This window comes from Gobio gobio (assembly GCF_949357685.1).
Source record: "Gobio gobio genome assembly, chromosome: 14".
Taxonomy (NCBI): domain Eukaryota; kingdom Metazoa; phylum Chordata; class Actinopteri; order Cypriniformes; family Gobionidae; genus Gobio; species Gobio gobio.
In genome coordinates this window covers 9029304-9045783 of record NC_137107.1, presented here as the reverse complement: position 1 = coordinate 9045783, position 16480 = coordinate 9029304, and the positions used below count along the sequence as shown (strand labels likewise).

Below are 16480 nucleotides of genomic sequence, written 5' to 3'. Positions count from 1 at the left end.
CTGCGCTCTTGAAAAGGACATATCTGTAGGAGTGAGAACGCATCTGTGTGTTTTTTAAAATGTGTGAATGAAACAATGCATTTGAGACGTACTGTACATAGTCATAGTTGTCCCCAAGGAGTGCTGCCTTTGTCCAAAACTAAAAGACCCCCATGAAGCATTCAACAAAGCAAAAATAGTGGGAGAAAATGATTCAAGAAAATAGAATCTTTACCCCAGGTGGACTCCAGAGCCTAGAAAAGACTTTTGTAGACCAAAGGTGGACCAAAGCCACAATAAATAAAGCATCTTAACTCTGAAAATAAACAAAACTATAAATGCTGTTGTAAAGATTAGTCACATTAGGTGGACTGCCAGTTAGCAGTATAGTATAGTGTATAGTTAGTACACAAATTGCAAGTGCATCAGTTGCTAAAACTACAAAATGTGCCAAGAGGAAATTCCAGCATGTTGTTTTACGGTACTGTTTCACATGTACATGCTATGTTATTATTATAGAAATTGCAATAACTGTGTTATAACTAGTTACTAACCCGAAACCTACCCCTAAACTTAATCGTAACCCATGTGGTTACCATGTGGTGCACATACTGTAAAATAAAGTGCAACCGAAAATTCCCCTTGGCACAGATGGAAAAAACTGACACCAGACAGAATTGCTCAATTCTAAAAAGTACAATATCCAACACGTTCTCACTCCCAACTTACACATATTGATGCTTGGTCAGGACCCTTCTGCGTCACTTTTCAACGCACAGGGTGCTCCATTTATTTATTTTATATTTACACCATACCAAACCCCACCCCTATACCCATTTGTGTATTATATGATATAAAACAGGCAGATCCAATTTATGCAGGCACAATTTATTAAAAAAGTACAAATATTCCAAGTGTTCCTGGGCCAAAACATTGATTTGTGTGAAGAAAATCCCCAAAAACGATCAGCGTCCCCATCTGCATGCACACATTCAAAAATTGCATCATTACGTCGGCTTTGATAGTGAAATTGCATTGGCTCTCGTATGTCTTGTGACCAATTGCATCAACTGAAATCAATGGACTTCCCTGTGCATTAGAAAATGATGCTAAAGGGGTACCCTGTGTGTTAAAAAGTGACGCCAAAGGGGTATCCTGTGTGTTAAAAAGTGACGCCAAAGGGGTATCCTGTGCTTTAAAAAGTGACGCTGAGGGGTCCTGACCAAGCGTCAATATGTGACGAGTTGGAGTGAGGCCGTGTAGCAATATCAGAACCTAAAAATCCATGTGTCTCATAATCATAAAGCATCTATCAGCACACTGGGGGATGTGTAAATGGTTTGGCCAATCATTTGGTCCAATGTTTGTCTACAGAGTCATATAAGGGACAAATGTGACCCTGGTGCACAAAACCAGTCTTAAGTCGCACATATAAATAATACATTGTATTGGTCAAAATTATCGATTTTTCTTTTATGCCAAAAATTTGTAGGATATTAAGTAGAGATCATGTTCCATGAAGATATTTCAATGTCAATTTCCAATATTAAATATATAAAAAAATTATTAGTAGTAGTAATATGCATTGCTAAGGACTTCATTTGGACAACTTTAAAGGCGATTTTCTCAATGTTTAGATTTTTTGCACCCTCAGAAATATTGTCAACCTAGCCAAATATTGTCATATCCTAACAAACCATACATCAATGTAAAGCTGATTTATTCATCTTTCAGATTATGTATAAATCTCAATTTTAAAAAAATGGTTTTGTGGTCCATGGTCACAAATAACATGAGCCATTCACAAGACCAAATGTAACCTATGAGAACAATAATGAATGAATGAATGAATGAATAACGTGCATAGGTCATGATGTTTTAATGTTCAACGATTATAACGCACCAATTCAAACAATTGTAAGTGAGTTCTCAACCAACAGATGCACAGATTTTTCTTGTAGAATGGTACACTATCCCACTACACACAGCTCTGGACCTGTATCACAGCCTTCGATGAATGGACTCAAGCTATTATATCAAAATATGGCCTTCATTCATTTTAGTATTGCCTGGTGCTTCTTTTCAAGGAAGAAGTAATATGGCTGCTATAAGGCTGCTTTTTGCTGCTTGCATTCCATCTTGGATTGCTTTACCTGCACAATACTGTGAGTGTCTGCTGAGTTTTTGTGTGTTGTGATACATGTGTGAAGGAAGAATGTCATAACAAGAGTGCCAACAAGTGCTATTGCAACTTGAATGTCTTTAGAGAGTAGGAAAATCATTCTGTAGTCGGAGAGTTTCATGCCAGTGCAATGAGGTCGATGCATGCTATCAGGCTGACAGAGAGGGAAGGGGCAAAGGTGAAGAAGATTAACATTGAGCCCTCTCAGGACAATCACAGTTAAATCTTCAGCAGCTGACCCTTATTGTTTCTCTCATTCATCCGTCCATCCGTCCGTTAGTTTATTAGGTGGTCATGTCTTCAGTCGCCTTTCTCCATGGTTTCTAACAGGGCTCACACTTCCCTGCAAGAGAGAGAGAAAAAAGGAAAATAATCCAAAAGAGGAAAAGCAAGATCTTTTTTTATGTATGTTTGAAGCTAATGGTTAACTAATACAGCTGTCCTTGCTAACTCATAATGGACGCATAAACATGACATGGCTGATAAAAGTTTAATAGTCTAAAACCTTTCCGTTTCACCTTTGAAATGTCTTCAAAATGACTGTGTTGACAACTATTACTAAAAATGTCAGCTTTTATTCCATACAGAATATTGATTTTGCATCACACTGTCTAGACTTCATCGACAAGCAAAAGGTCTATCCAGTCTGAGAAGGTTCTGAATACATATATTTGCTTATTTGTGTTGGCAGGTTTTGGATATATACCTTTTTTATAGCAAGCTTGGTTCCTGCCAGCTATGGCAAGCGTGACAGATCAAAAACCTATGATGATGTTGCTGACTTCACTTAATTTATGATTGGGTGTCAGTCAGAACTGATGTCCTGTGTAATAGATGCGCATATTTGTATTGTGTTGGTCTAACTGCGGGAAAATGTGGCGCGCTTGCGCATTCTAAAGGCTCACGCAACAGCGCTTCAGAGTGGTTTGGTCAATGAAGAGCGCACATTTATGCCAGGTAATTGTTAATGAACTAATGCTGATGAATAATGACGATGTTTACTTTATGATGTTTATAGGCCTATGTTTTAGACAGTTGTAACAATGCATATTTTATCTCCCTCATCTGAACTTGAAAGAGCAGCAGCAACTGCAATAGTAAGGCACTGACATTTCAAAATAAGAGTCAATGTGTATTTCGAGCTTGTTTATAATTAAAAGTTACACCATTAACTATTTAATTTCATTCCCATTTAATTCATAGTTAGGAGGAAAGACTAAGAACAGTATTTGACACATATTATTCAATAAAGTATCAGGGTTATAATAGTAATAGTATAATAAATCTTCATTACTTGAAATTAAATAAATGTTGACTGAAAAAAGAAACTTAAACGTATTTGAAGCTTTAGCTTAACCTGATATACGAACTAAAACAGAAATACAAAATTATAAAAACATATAGATGAATATATAGATGTTTTTAAAAACAAACAAAAAAGTGAATTGAGCTCTCTTTCGTGTATTTTTTTGCTTGAATGGTCCAAAATACAATTATGTCAAAATGTCAGTTTTGACGTATTCAAGTAACAGTCGGTTATGTAATACTTAAATAGTCAATTAATGCATTACAATCTAACTAACCTCAGTAGATTTTAGTCGACTAAATCTACTGTAGATTTAGTCAAAAACAATCTTATGATATTTAGTCGACTAAATCTAGACTAAAATTAAAACAATTCCGGTGACTAAAATATGACTAAAACTAAATGGCATTTTAGTCAAAAGACTGTCTAAAAGTAAATAAAAATTTGTTGTCAAAATTGACACTGGTGGGCAATACCATATTTTGGAGCCGTGATTTGTAGTTTAACTCTTCCTCATGCAAGAAAATCTGTTTACTTTTTATATGTAGCTATATGAAGATGCCTTCCTCTCCTGGAGTTAAAATATGATTTAGTTCCTGTATGGATCCATTAAGACTGGGGGTGTGCAATGGACCCAATATCTGTATCAATCTCAAAATTATTATTTGTATCTGTATTCGGATAAATTTGGAAGAGGGTGGTGCTTTAAGCGTAAGTTAAAAAATCACATAACATTTTACAAGATTCAACACATTTTTTAAAAAACAGTTTAATGCAATTTACGATGAAATGACATACAGGTCATTTAAGGTAAGTTAAGTTTATTATACTTGCTCATCCATGTCTTTATGGATCTCGCTTTGTGCACTGGTGTGCAGTCATGTTGGAAAAGGAAGGGGTCTGTTCTTACAAAGTTGAGAGCATGAAATTGTCCAAAATGTCTTGGTACGCTGAAGCATTAAGAGTTCCTTTCACTGGAACTAAGGGGCCAAGCACAGACCCTGAAAAACAACCCCACACCATAATCGCCCTCCACCAAACTTTACACTCGGCACAATGCAGTCAGGCAAGTACCGTTCTCCTGGCAACCACCAAACCCAGACTCGTCCATCAGGTTGCCAGACAGAGAAGCGTGATTGGTCACTCCAGAGAACACGTCTCCACTGCTCTAGAGTCCAGTGCTTTACCCCACTGCATCCCACGCTCTGCATTGCACTTGGTGATGTGCGGCTTGGATGAGCTGCTCCGCCATTGAAACCCATTCCATGAAGCTCTACACACTGTTCTTGAGCTAATCTGAAGGCCACACAAAGTTGGGAGGTCTGTAAATATTGACTCTGCAGAAAGTTGGCGACTTCTGCGCACTGTGACCCTCAGCATGCGCTGACCCCGTTCTGTGATTTTACGTGGTCTACCACTTCGTGGCTGAGTTGCTGTTGTTCACAATTGCTTCCACTTTGTTATAATACCACTAACAGTTGACCATAGAATATTTAGTATTGAGGAAATTTCACAAATGGATTATTGCATTCATTATTTGAATTCACTGAGCTCCTGAGAGCGACCCATTCTTTCACAAATGTTTATTTTTATACACCTGTGGCCATGGAAGTGATTGGAACACCTGAATTCAATGATTTGGAGGGGTGTCCCAATACTTTTGGCAGTATAATATATATATTTATTTATATATATATATATTTGTGGAGTAACGGTACATGTATCCGTCCCGAACTATCACGGTACGGACGTTGCGGTTTGGTGCATACAGTCAGTCACAGGCGATCCACACTACAATCCAGTAGGGGGCGCATGCTGCAGAGAAGAGATGATCTATGCACCAACCCAAAACATGGGTGCTTCTCATTTCTAACCTTTTCATCCTCTTTTCTCGTATCTCAGCTCCACTCCCCATAGGACGTGAGGGAAGGCTGCAAGGAAAGAAAATGAGGACAGAGCAATCGAAGGAAAGCTTATTTGTACATTGGAATAATCTTGGTCACTTCAAAGCGTCATCAGCTGCATTCAAGGGATATGCCCTTAAGTTGTCGAAGTTTGGTCATTAACTCTTTCCCTGCCAGCGTTTTTAAAATAAGTTGTAATAGCCCATAGAATATTTTGTTGTATGAATATCTGAGCATGCAATATATCAAAAGAAAGAGAAGACAAAAAAAGTTTTATTCTAGCTTCATGCATTCCTTTTTTATCAACATTTAAATATGGGTAAGTTTCTTTAAAAAAAGCAACATTTTGAACCAAAAGCCAAGAAAATCATGGTTTTGACAAAGACTACATCCAGATCAGATTCAGAGCGATTATCAAATTATCAGATTGTCAAACACAGATAGAGTAGATTGAGTCCATCAACACCCCTAATGCTTGCACAGTCCAATAGCTTGTTCTGGGTCGCCATTTAATTCCGTAACATTAGATAGTTTTGATTTATATGATGTTTAATGTTGATAATCACGTTATTTTACATATACATCTGCTTATATACGATCGCTTGTTTTTTTGCATCTTCTTCGACTGTGTTATGATCAGGAGATTCTGTACTCATTCAGAAGATGCGTAATAGCGCCTAGCGTATAACAGTGAAAACATGGACACCTGGAAAATTCTGTGTTTGGTGGGAAAGCGTTTTCTCACAAATAACGGAAAATTCTGTGTTTGGTGGGGAAAGACTTAAATAAATTAATAAAAAATAATAAAGCAAGATCCCTTGTTGAAATATGTGTGATATGTGGTTTATTTTAACTGCAAAGGTGAAGCATAAATTAAAATTATTGTGACAGATGTGAAGGGAAAGGAGAATTTATACGTGCCTCAGGCTTCTTAACAAGGAAGGCTTCTGCATATGATACACCTGTGCATCCTCACTCATCGCTCCTCTGAAAGCTTCCTCACTCCTTGTTCCTCACCTTCTCGCGGTGTAATTAGAGAATTGAGATGTCCTTCAAGATGGCTAACTTAGAACGGTTTCCGGGTCACAGGCTGGAGGACGGAGGAGCGAGGAAACATCAATTTTGAGAAGCACCCCAAGAGTTCAGATGACACGCAAGAGCACACAGCCTATATACGCTGAGTAAGTTCGATTAATTTTTATGGTGTGCTCTACGGACGGAAAGCTTTACGGAAAGGAAACCGGGCCGGCAGAAAGCGGCATCCTGTTTGTTTTCTTTATTTTACAAAAGCACAATAATTTGTTTTAGTGTGAGTGTACACAGATATAAACAGACCCTTTGTTACTCTTATCTGTGGGAACATAAATGATGGAGTATTTTAAGGTGTTTATGCTTTAATAATGAGACAAAATCATTTGGCATCATGCCAATTTGTGTCCAGTGATGAAATATGTGTGTCCTGGAAATGGGAAGCCTCAGGTGCCGCTTTACTCGCTGTCTCCTTGTGGAAAGGTGAAGTAGGCTTTTTTTCCTCCTTCTCCCTCATCTTTCTGCGATTTCTTGAAAAACCGTAGGGGAGAGCGGGGCACAATCTAACGCTTTTTTACTTTCTCAGTTTGTGTAAATCCACTTGGGGTTCAGAGTATTTCTTTTTTCCCACATTAATTCCCCACATGTCTAGTACAATAATGTGGTTTTATTTCATTAACCCTCTATGGCATAGTGTTGCCCTCAGGCAACAAACCACCTTTTTGGACCTCACACCGCCCCTTTAACATTTTTTTATATATTTTTTAAATACATAATATCACCTGACATGTCTGTTCAATGAAATGAGGGGCTGAAGTGGGTGTGACTTTTTGTTTGGGGGTGGAGCAGTCCTTTCATGAAGCAAAGCCACATGGGACACAGTGCCATCAATTGCTTGGATAAATATCACTTTTTAACATGTTTAAATTGAAATACATTTATTAAAAAAAATATATGCATGTGCATCAGCATGTAACAAAGTATGTTTGATTGTTTAAATATTTATTTTGTTTTTATTTATATACTAAAACTGTGTTTTTTTGTTTGTTGCCTCAGGGCAACACTATGCAGTTAGACCACTTTTGTTCAGGCAATATCATAGTGTTAGTACCATATGGTGCATTCAAGTCTTCCTGGGAAGTTTGTTTTTACACGTTCAGAAAACTCAAAGAATGTGCATTATGAGTATCATTTATGTTTTTTATTATTATTATTAACACCGATCAGGCATAACATTATGACCGCCTCCCTAATATTGTGTTGGTCCCTCTTTTGCTGCCAAAACAGCCCTGAGCCATCGAGGCATGGACTCCACTAGACCCCTGAAGGTGTGCTGTGGTATCTGGCACCAAGATGTTAGCAGCAGATCCTTTAAGTCCTGTAAGTTGTGAGGTGGGGCCTCCATGGATCGGACTTGTTTGTTCAGCACATCCCACAGACGCTTGATTGGATTGAGATCTGGGCAATTTGGAGGCCAAGTCAACACCTCAAACTCGTTGTGCTCCTCAAACCATTCCTGAAGCATTTGTGCTTTGTGGAAGTGTGAAAGAGTTAAAGAGGCTACAGCCACCAGGGAACACTGTTTCCATGAAAGGGTGTACATGTACTGCAACAATGCTTAGGTAGGTGGTGCATATCAAATTTACATCCACATGGATGGAGGACCCAAGGTTTCCCAGCAAAACATTGCCCAAAGCATCACTGCCTCCGCCGCCACACCTTCTTCCCATAGTGCATCCTTGTGCCATGTGTTCCCCAGGTTAGCCACACACATGCACCCGGCCATCCACGTGATGTAAAAGAAAATGTGATTCATCAGACCAGGCCACCTTCTTCCATTGCTCAGTGGTCCAGTTCTGATGCTCACGTGCCACTGTTGGTGCTTTGGGCGGGGTCAGGGGTCAGCATGGGCACCCTGACGGGTCTCAATGAGCCTCGGCCGCCCATGACCCTGTGGCCGGTTCTCCACTGTTCCTTCCTTGGAGCACTTTTGATAGATACTGACCACTGCAGACCGGGAACACCCCACAAGAGCTGCAATCTTGGACCCAGTCGTCTAGCCATCACAATTTGAACCTTGTCAAACTCGATCAAATCCTTACGCTTGCCCATTTTTCCTGCTTCTAACACATCAACTTTGAGGACAAAATGTTCACTTGCTGCCCAATATATCCCACCCACTAACAGGAGCCGTGCCCACTAACAGGAGCCGTGATGAAGAGATCATCAGTGTTATTCACTTCACCTGTCAATGGTCATAATGTTATGCCTGATTGGTGTATGAATATAATACATGAGGTTTTAGTTGTAATTAGTAGTAGTGTTTTTGTATTGTTTGATGTTTTTCAAAATATAATTTTATCTAATGCACATATTGCTTGTTTTCCCTATTGAAAATCTATGTAGAAAACCTTGGAGTTTTAGTACCCTTATGGCACAGTGTTGCCCTGAGGCAACAAACCAAAATCTGGTTCAGGGGTGGGGGGGCGACACTTTTTATGATGGATATATTATCAGGGACCCCCAAGCTCCCAAAAAATGGGGTGAAATATTTTTTTCCCCAAAAAATAAAAAGTCATGCCATAGAGGGTTAATACAGTGTATACTTTTTTCTTGATTTACCCCAAAAGAATGGAAGTGAAATGTGACAACATGCCCATAGGTGGGGTACATTGTGCCATTGCACATGGGTACATTGCCCATGTGAGGGGCACATTGTCACAGGACCAAATGACAGCTTAAAATGTTACCAGATATAATAAAAAAATATCCAAGACAAACTAAAATATTGTGTCATTAAATACAATTATTAAAAATACAATCTGGCTCGTGTCTTCTGCTTGTTAGATCAGCATTAAAGAACTACACTGAACAAAATAGTTTTTGCCCCCATTTTTCATAAGCTGAACTCAAAGATCTAATCAGCATCTTGATATGCCACACCTGTGAGGTGGGTGGATTATCCCAGAAAAAGGAGAAGTGCTCACTAACACAGATTTAGACAGATTTGTGAACAATATTTGAGAGAAATAGGCCTGTTGTGTACATAGAGTTCAGCTCATGAAAAATGGGGGCAAAAAAAAATTGTTGCATTTATAATTTTGTTCAGTGTATCAACTCTAAAATTACAGATATAAGATTAAAATAATATAAAATTTGTCTCATTTTAAATATACACAAAAACAGAGATGAAAAAAAAACGCAATTTACTTTTGCTATGGTTAAATAAATGTTCAGTGATATCTTCCACATTTTTATAATTTGGGGGCAACTTTTTCTCTAAATAATGTTGATATGGCAACTAGTAAATACAGTAAGTTTAGTCATCCTGGCATGTGTGGAAAGTTTTAGACCATGAGTGTTACAACTAACCCTGCGTTAGGTTGTGCCCCGCTCTCCCCTAATATTGAACTTTGTGCATCTGCCATTGTCACCAGATGTTAATGAACTCTCATGTGCAAAGAAAATTACAGTGAAGGCTATACACAACACGTTAATCAAACCAATAAGTTTGAAAACAGCATTTTACCGCACAACATTGGCCAATCTGTCAATTAGAGTAGCAAATTAATAATTCCTTAATTTTTTATTTTAAGCAATCAGGAATCTCGGGTGGGGGGTATTTGGCAGACATGTAAATGTACCGAAATTGTATTGAACGGTGACCCCAAACCGAGGTACGTACCGAACCATGACTTCTGTGTACCTACACACCTAATGTACACTCACCTAAAGGATTATTATGAACATCATACTAATTCTGTGTTTGACCCCCTTTCGCCTTCAGAACTGCCCCCGATTCAACAAGATGCTGAAAGCATTCTTTAGAAATGTTGGCCCATATTGACAGGATAGCATCCTGCAGTTGATGGAGATTTGTGGGATGCACATGCAGGGCACGAAGCTCCCGTTCCACCACATCCCAAAGATACTCTATTGGGTTGAGATCTGGTGACTGTGGGGGCCATTTTAGTACAGTGAACTCATTGTCATGTTCAAGAAACCAATTTGAAATGATTCAAGCTTTGTGCATTATCCTGTTGGAACTAGCCATCAGAGGATGGGTACATGGTGGTCATAAAGGGATGGACATTGTCAGAAACAATGCTCAGGTAGGCCATGGCATTTAAACAATGCCCAATTGGCACTAAGGGGCCAAAAGTGTGCCAAGAAAACATCCCCCACACCATTACACCACCACCACCAGCCTGCACAGTGGTAACAAGGCATGATGGACCTATGTTCTCATTCTGTTTACGCCAAATTCTGACTCTATCATCTGAATGTCTCAACAAAAATCGAGACTCATCAGACCAGGCAACATTTTTCCAGTCTTCAACTGTCCAATTTTGGTGAGCTCGTGCAAATTGTAGCCTCTTTTTCCTATTTGTAGTGGAGATGAGTGGTACCCGGTGGGGTCTTCTGCTGTTGTAGCCCATCCGCCTCAAGGTTGTGCGTGTTGTGGCTTCACAAATGCTTTGCTGCATACCTCGGTTGTAACGAGTGTTTTTTTCAGTCGAAGTTGCTCTTCTATCAGCTTGAATCAGTCGGCCCATTCTCCTCTGACCTCTAGAAACAAGGCATTTTCGCCCACAGGACTGCCGCATACTGGATGTTTTTCCCTTTTCACACCATTCTTTGTAAACCCTAGAAATGTTTGTGCGTGAAAATCCCAGTAACTGAGCAGATTGTGAAATACTCAGACCGGCCCGTCTGGCACCAACAACCATGCTACGCTCAAAATTGCTTAAATCACCTTTCTTTCCCATTCTGACATTCAGTTTGGAGTTCAGGAGATTGTCTTGACCAGGACCACACCCCTAAATGCATTGAAGCAACTGCCATGTGATTGGTTGATTAGATAATTGCATTAATGAGAAATTGAACAGGTGTTCCTTATAATCCTTTAGGTGAGTGTATACCCAGTGACATTTTTGTATGCACAAGGAGTCTGACAACAGCCAATAGGTTCCACACAGGTATCTGATCTCACCATCACCAGTCTGTCTGTGATTACATGAAGAAACAGAAAAAAACTTGAGACGGACTAAATCCAGAAGAATGACGGCAAAGTCTCAAGACACTTGAAGAAACCTTCCTGCAGTGTTTTGATGGTGTCTGAGGGACTCAATGTTTACACTTTTTGGGGAGATAACCCCATGAATGGCATACTAATAGTAGTCAATGAACAATAAACTGGGTTAAGCACATGTATTTTAACAAAAAAATTAAAATCTTACATACTTCGCCTTTAAGACCAACCCACATCCCGATTCTAGCTGAGTACAGATACATTTACAGATAATGGCTTCACTGTACCCCCCTGCTTTGTGTGTGTGTGTGTGTGTGTGTGTGTGTGTGTGTGTGTGTGTGTGTGTGTGTGTGTGTGTGTGTGTGTGTGTGTCTGTGTGTGTGTGTGTGTGTGTGTGTCTGTGTGTGTGTGTGTGTGTGTGTGTGTGTGTGTGTGTGTGTGTGTGTGTGTGTGTGTGTGTGTGTGTGTGTGTGTGTGTATGTATGTATGTATCTATTTATATTTACATTCATTGTATAAAATAATTGGATGCCATGGAGTGCTAAATTTAACAAATGCAAACAGAAACACACACACAAAAAAGGTACCTCAAACTGTACTGTGTGAGTGTGAATCCATAAAGATATGATAAATCTGGGTCTCTGGGTCTCACATTCAACATTTCCTGACATATCTTTGGGCAGTAATTGAATGGTCATTACACCAAAGTTATGGCAATGGCCTGCGTGAAGATGGGAAAATGGGGGATTTCAGGCTGTGCTGACATTCATGGCCTTTGATTTATGACAAAAGCACTTCCTCTCACATCAGGCACTCCAGTGGGCAATAAAGCGTGGAGTTGATCACCAGCAGGTAGCTTCCGTGAAACTGTCCATACACGTGCATGGACAGTCAACTCAGAAAATGTGCTTCTTAATGTCTGGACCTGAATGCAACTATTCACCAAAAACATCTGCAACATCTGGATAAACCAGGGACTTATGTAAGGATCCTGTTTGTGGACTTCAGCTCGGCTTTCAACACTATCATCCCAAACCTCCTCCTGCCCAAACTAACTCAGCTCTCCGTGCCCACCTCTGTCTGTCAGTGGATCACCAGCTTCCTGACAGACCGGCAGCAGCTTGTGAGGCTGGGTAAATTCTCATCCAGCACCCGCACCATCAGCACTGGAGCTCCTCAAGGCTGTGTTCTCTCCCCACTGCTCTTCTCCTTCTACACCAACGACTGCACCTCTAAAGACCCCTCTGTCAAGCTCCTGAAGTTTGCGGACGACACCACAGTCATCGGCCTCATCCGGGACGGTGACGAGTCTGCTTACAGACAGGAGGCTAAAGAGCTGGCTGTCTGGTGTAGTCAGAACAACTTGGAGCTTGACATGCTCAAAACAATGGAGATGATCGTGGACTTCAGGAGAAACCCCCCTGCTCTCCCCCCACTCACCATCATGGACAGCACTGTCACATGTGAACAGTGGAGTCATTCAGGTTCCTGGGCACCACCATCTCTCAGGACCTGAAGTGGGACATTCACATTGCCTCCATTGGGAAAAAAGCCCAACAGAGGTTGTACTTCCTCCGCCAACTGAGGAAGTTCAATCTCCCACAGGAACTGCTGAAACGGTTTTATTCTGCCATCATTGAATCCATCCTATGCACTTCAATTACCGTCTGGTACAGCTCAGCTACCAGATCTGACCTCAGGAGACTACAGAGGGTAGTGTGGTCTGCTGAGCGAATCACTGGTACAACCCTCCCTACTCTCCAAGATCTGCACTTATCCAGATTACGTAAAAGGACTGGAAAAATCACTCTGGACCCCTCTCATCCAGCACACTCCCTCTTCGAACTGTTGCCATCCGGTCGACGCTACAGAGCCCTGAGCACCAGAACGACCAGGCACAGGAACAGTTTCTACCCTCAGGCAATCCATCTCATGAACACTTCACAATAAACGAGAACACACACACACACACACACACACACACACACACACACACACACACACACACACACACACACACACACACACACACACACACACACACACACACACACACACACACACACACGCACACACACACACACACACACACACAATTGTACATTCCTTTTATTCACTTATTTTTAACACACTTATTTACATTTCTAATTTAAACCTAAAATACGTGTACATAGTATGTTGCTTATATAATTTATTTTAAATTTTTATATTGGGTCTATGCTATTTTGCACATTGTCTGTATATTTGTATATTGTAATTTTTATTTTTTATTTTTATTGTGTCTTGTCACTGTCATTCTGTGCACTGTGGAGCTTCTGTCACTACAACAAATTCCAAGTTTGTGTAAACATACCTGGCAATAAAGCTCATTCTGATTCTGATTCTGATTCTGAAAAGCCACCAGAAGGCTGGTAGTGCCCACTATGATTTCTTTGTCAGCCACACACCGACATACTGCTTGAAAGCCTCTTCACATCCTCATAGCAATCAGTAATTAAAATGATCTAAATATTTTGTGGAAGTCTCAGGACCATCACATATTCGTCCAATCCCGTGTTTTACATGTTCCATTGTTCAATTTCCCACCATTCATTTGTTACCATGGTTACCATCATTATGAGTTAATTGGTTTCAGCTGTGTTTGATTAATTATCTTGTTTCAGTTTGTTATTTAAACTGCGCCCTTGCCTGCACTCTTTGTCCAGTCCAGAGGTTCTCAAACCTGTCCTGGGGACCCCACACCACTGCACATTTTGCATGTTTCCCCTCATCTAACTCACCTGATTCAACTTATCAGCTTATTATTAGAGCCAATTGGATGTGTCTGATGAGGGAGACATACAAAAAGGCGTGGGGGTTCCCCAGGACAGGTTTGAGAACTACTGGTCGAGTCACTGTTGTGTTTGCAACTACCTGTCTGCCTGTCTTTTGAGTTATAATTAAACTTTAGAGATTTTGGTACCTGATTCATCTGTCTTCCTGCATACATTGTTACAGATGACTGGACCTACCAAAATAAACTGGGCTGAAGATCATCTCCTCTCCCTCCACCAAGATGGTTGTCCTCTGGAGCGGTATGTGGAGGAGTTTGTGGAGTTTACCCATCTGGTGAGTTGGAGCGATACAACACTCAATGCTTGCTTCAAGATGGGACTGGCTGAGGAGGTTATTCGGTTTCTGTCTCCTTGGCAATATATGCCCTTGGTTGAATCCTCTGGCTTAATGGTTCCTATTTTGTTGTTGAAGAAGTTAAAGAATATAAGAACAACCCTCATCCAGTCCCATCTCGAAAGTGCTTGGGCAATTCACCCCAAGCCAGCAACCAAACCCTTCACATCGGGACCATCTCAGCTGCTCTAGAGTCTATTCCAGCCCCAGAATCCTCTACATTCTCCTGGTTAAAGACCACACTGAACCCAGCTCAAAAAAGAAGGCATCCCTTCAACTGAAATCTCCAAGTCCGTTCCAGTGTGTGAAGTCCCCGAATCCCCTCTGACGTGAGAAATTCCCCAGTCTGCCCCGGTGGGATTGATGAAGTGATCCTTACAATTTATGTGGCTGCCGTTATGTGTGTTTGGGCCACACACACAGCCACTCCAGCCCCTGACCAGAGACCAGAGAGGAACTCGCTCCAGCCATCAGGTCATGAGCCCGCTCCAGAGTCCTCTCCAGTCATAGTGGCTGAGCCTGGTTTCATGGGCATGGCAATGAAGGCTGATCCTCTCTGGTCCCATGAACTGCTGGTGCTGCCCTGGTCCTCTGAGCTGCCGGCACCACCATGGCTCCCTGAACTGCAATGCCCTGGAGGCTTCCTGTCCTGCCGAAGCCGCCCCTTGTCAGCCTCCAGGGGGCCCACCCTCCCACCCCGTGGATGCATTATGACGTGAGGACGCACCTTCCGGGAGGGGGAGAGTACTGTCACATTTTATGTGTTTGAAATGTTCAATTTACCACCACTCCTATGTTTCCAAGGTCACTGTCATTATGAGTTCATTGGTTTCAGCTGTGTTTGAATTATCTCGTTTCAGTTTGTTATTTCACTCTTTGTCCAGTCACTGTTGTGTTTGTAACTACCTGTCTTTTGAGTTATAATTAAACTTTTAGAACCTGATTCATCTGTCTGCCTGCACACATCGTTACAGCTTTGAGTTCTAACAATAACTGTAAATAAGTTACATCTCTTTGTACAGTAAGGTTGTCTCACCGGTGACTGAGACATGAGGTAATTTGAAAGCGTCGTGAAACTCTCATGAAGTCTCTCATTTCAGATTCTGCTCTGGCTGTGCCCATTCATGTGTTTTAGAGGAGGCATGGCTTTGGAGAGCGCTCTATGCATATACTTTTATATATAGTTTTATTTTATATTATATTAGTGGTTCTCAACTGTTTTTACTTCAGTCCACACATAAACTGTCAACCATACAACCATACCATGTCACGAATTGCCGGGAGTTCAGGAGTCATGGTTCTAATTGCGGGCTTTATTAGAAGGAGAAGATTGTAATCAAATTGTAATAAAACATTTTTTTTTTTAAAACAACTAGGAAAGGTTTTACGCCCATGCACACCAAACCGACATCAAATATCTAGCAGCGACGGAAGCGGTATGCGTCTAGGCCACTCTTCAAAGACGACAGCAGTGTTTCCCAACCCTGTTCCTGGAGGCACACCAACACAACACATTTTGAACTCTTTCTAATCAAACAAACCTGATTCAACTCATCAGCTTGTTAGTAGAGACTCCAAGACCAGAAATATATGGGTCAAATAAGGGAGACATCCAAAATGTGCACTGTTGGTGTGCATCCAGGAACAGGCTCTGGAAACACTGGACTACAGCCAACTAGCACATATCCTGAGCACACCTATGAGAAGAGATAACTGCAGATACCTGCAGGTGGCAGTAGTCTACATTTGTCATTCAAAAAAGAAACCGAATCTAGGACTGTGGATATACAAACCATAAATAAAACTGCTTATAATTTATTAATAATTATCATGTTGATCAGATGGTCTTCACTTTCTTCATTCCAGGTGGCCATGTCATT

At 40.8% G+C, this 16480-nt stretch overlaps 1 protein-coding gene across 1 annotated transcript in view; it reads right to left on the bottom strand.

Moving 5' to 3' along the window:
• Window positions 1-854: 854 nt before the first annotated feature.
• Window positions 855-16480, bottom strand: part of gabra6b (gamma-aminobutyric acid type A receptor subunit alpha6b) — a 60039-nt gene continuing 44413 nt past the window's right edge. Inside the window, exon 10 of the mRNA XM_079834032.1 lies at window positions 855-2504. Coding sequence (XP_079690158.1) covers window positions 2495-2504 — 10 coding nt within the window. The 3' untranslated portion in view covers window positions 855-2494. The remainder of the gene's footprint in view (window positions 2505-16480) is intronic.